This window comes from Buceros rhinoceros, unplaced genomic scaffold (assembly GCF_000710305.1).
Source record: "Buceros rhinoceros silvestris isolate BGI_N320 unplaced genomic scaffold, ASM71030v1 scaffold13396, whole genome shotgun sequence".
NCBI classification, from domain to species: domain Eukaryota; kingdom Metazoa; phylum Chordata; class Aves; order Bucerotiformes; family Bucerotidae; genus Buceros; species Buceros rhinoceros.
In genome coordinates this window covers 1-3,267 of record NW_010417010.1, presented here as the reverse complement: position 1 = coordinate 3,267, position 3,267 = coordinate 1, and the positions used below count along the sequence as shown (strand labels likewise).

At 38.5% G+C, this 3,267-nt stretch overlaps 1 protein-coding gene across 1 annotated transcript in view; it reads right to left on the bottom strand.

Annotated features, from left to right (window-relative positions):
* ZNF804B (zinc finger protein 804B) overlaps positions 1–1,975 on the bottom strand; it is a 4,439-nt gene extending 2,464 nt beyond the window's left edge. The window contains exons 1-2 of the mRNA XM_010138019.1: positions 1,968–1,975; positions 6–1,304 (exon numbers count right to left, since the gene is read on the bottom strand). Coding sequence (XP_010136321.1) covers positions 6–1,304; positions 1,968–1,975 — 1,307 coding nt within the window. The remainder of the gene's footprint in view (positions 1–5; positions 1,305–1,967) is intronic.
* Positions 1,976–3,267: the final 1,292 nt, after the last annotated feature.

Below are 3,267 nucleotides of genomic sequence, written 5' to 3'. Positions count from 1 at the left end.
TCCCTATGTTTGACTCAGCTTTTTGCTTGGCCTTTCTTGGATTTAGGGAACCTTTCATCTTCTTTGGTTTCAACAACTGATTAGCTTGTTCATTTGACATTTGCTTATGTTTCATTAAACCTGAGGCTTCATTTTCATCTGCAGTCTTGTTTATAGACTTCTCTTTACAGACTTCTTTGTTTATTTCATGCTGTTTACTATCTCTGTGATTTAAAGAGAGTCTGAAGTCAAAATACAATGGATTACAGCCATATGAAATACAGGGCTCAGTTTTTGTAAACAAAAGTAACTCTGTGGGCCACTGCAGAGCAGTGGTGCCATCTTTGCTCACTACATGGAGGAAGGGCAATGCTTGGGGCTTAACCTCCTTAACCAAGGTCTCCCTTGAAAGCGTTTCTATATTCCCATTCATAGTTTCTGTACTCTCCAAAGATCTTTCTCTTTTTGCCACCCCAGGGCTGTCATTAATGTTGCTCGTGCATGCCAGATCAGGTGTTGGCTGTTGTGGGAGCTCAGGTAACTGGTGAGGCAAGTGGGTGTTGCTGTGCTTGTAAGTGTTCAGCTCTGCACAAAAACTGTTAGCTTGGCAGGAAGGTGAAATGAGAGTTTCTAACAATTGCTCGGACTCATTCAATTTACCCTCTTGCTCCATTTCTTTAAGTGAACCAGAAAAGTCCAAATTTGAAAGCTGTACTTTGACTTTGGAAAATGAAGGATGAGCACTGACATTTTCTTCTAATTGTCTATCACTACTTTTATCATTTTCCTTTAGCATTTTAGGTTTTACAGCTACATGACTTGATGCGCTATTATTGAAATCCATTTGGTCTTGTGTAACAGGTGGCCATTTATCCAAACTTGCTTTCATGTCCTCCTCCAAAAGTGTGCCAGAACGACAGCCATCAAGAGTTTGCTTTGTTTTATGGTTGGGAGATTCGCTACAATCGTTTCCTTCTTCAGAGTTCTCACTAAAGACTGATGCTGAGGACTCAAGCTTCAAAGGGACTTTTTTAGAGAATGAGAAAGACACTCCTGCCCTTTGAGAAGTATTGGTGCTATCCGAGAACACTTGAGAGACTTGATTTCCAAGTACATAGGATCTTTCAGTAAGGGACTGGTGCCTGCTTATGATAAGCTGCTGTTTCTCTAGTACATTGCTTGAGAAACCTTGTCCTTCGCTTGTGGTGGTTCTTTGAGAACTGTCTGTGAACTTGTCACCCTTGTACAAGAAAATGCCGTCTGGTGATTGATGCTTTGCCATGGCTAATCTGGGGGCTTTAAGCAATGGTTCACTTGCAGTGATGCTGTAAAGTAATAAATAAAAAAAAAAAAGAAAAAAACCTGTATTAATCAACCAAGTTAAGACAGAACTTACATTTGACAACATCTGGCTGGTGAAGAAGGGTGTTGTTCATGCTGTTACAAGGGAAAACTGTGTTTCTAAACTTTCTAAAGGGTAAATGTGCAGCCTAGCCCTGAACGTGGGCTTCTGTACGGGCAAGACAATTTTACATAGAGGAAATCGTATGATCTCAAGTCAGCACATGAATGCTCTCTTTCAGAATTATGCCCATGTACATCCGTAATAATATTGTCTTAACTCTGAATTTATACCAAGGAGAATCTGGTCTGTGGTAAGTCTTGATTTTCTGAGAGGCCACTGTAAACGAAATTGTGCCTTGTTAAAAATGAGAAACTTCTACCTGGAGCTCTGCAGAAATCAAACTCTATATGAGAAAAGGCTGCATTCTGTTTGATTAGGGAGGAGTGTATGTGTGATTTTGGTATGAGTAGATTTTTGTTTTGTCTTTATATGTTTCCATAATAAATGACTTTGTGAAATATTCAAAGATATATTCGTGCTAAAACTATCACCAAACATTGGTGGGGAATAGGACACAAGACGGATTTCTATCAATATTAATGGTAAGTTCAGTGCTCTAATTATTAACCATTATTTGACTTACTTTGCCATGTTTCCTCTTTCTGTGTTCTACTTTCATTAATTACATTTTTCTTCTTCCCAAAACCTCTCAAATGGTAAATCTCTGGTTTAGTTTCCTTGTACTATAAAAAAAAGTACTATTCTAAAGTGGCTTTAACAAGCAAATCATTGATTTCTTGCACTAGATAATTAGCTGAGATTGGAATGACTTTGCCATTTTCCATGAGAGATGAGACATATATAACCACTACACAAATATTATTCCAAGTGATAGTTTAAATGTGCATTTCATTAGACCAGTTATCTACATTTGCTATCAATGCACTACTACACCACACTTATATGAAACAACTTTGGAACCAGCTTCAGTGAGGAGTTTGATTGAAAATTAGAAAATATATTAATTAAATGTAAGTAAATTACAACTGCCAGGTCCATACTACAGCTATCCATAAATAGGCTAGCATGTCTTATAGATGTTATAAAAATGCATTGATCTCCAAGAGTAGAAATGACATAAAGACTCTTTGACATAGGGTTAACTCAAAGTATGAGGATAGGTATGGCATTTCTGACAATGTATTTGCATTTGCCACAAATTTGGCATCAGGAGATACAAATTCACCCCTCTTTGTCAATCAAGAGGAAATTTTCTGTTGGAGAAGGTGTGTAAAAAGATTCTTTTCAAAGTCTCCTTGGAACAGCAAAATAAAGCTTAATTTTCAATTTCTCAGTGCACGAGATCAACAGTAATTTTTTTGTCAAATTGTATTAGCTATTAGTCATTCCAAACAGGAATAGCAAAGACTGTCTTTCCAGGCTCTTTATTCAACATCCAGTTCGAGTTCCATTACCGCTGCCCCTTGTTCTGTTTCAAAGTCCATCCCTCATTGTTTCGAGTGATTCTTACCATAATATCATTGATTTGATGCAGAAGATATGCAGAAGAGATGACATCCGTTAGCAGAGTTTTTTGGTGATTAATATAATACAATTTAACGCACCAGCTGCTCTCATCCAAACTAAGTCCCCTTGAGATACACATCAGAATGCTCCATCCTCTCACATCGCCTACCAAGTGCAACCGGGTCCTTCAGCAAAGCAATCCCATGGATGGGTTTGCCTTTTCCTGAAACGCGACTAACCCAGAGTGTCTTCCCTAGTATATTCTTTGTGTGCAGTAGGGGAACCTTATCTCTTTCTACAGTGCATGGGAGTTTTTATTCGACAGGGACAGCTTGATTGGCAGATCCTCTGGTGCTGACTAACCATGTGTCTCTAACTAAGTGTGTGTCCTGGGTTCAACATGGCGGAACTGGATG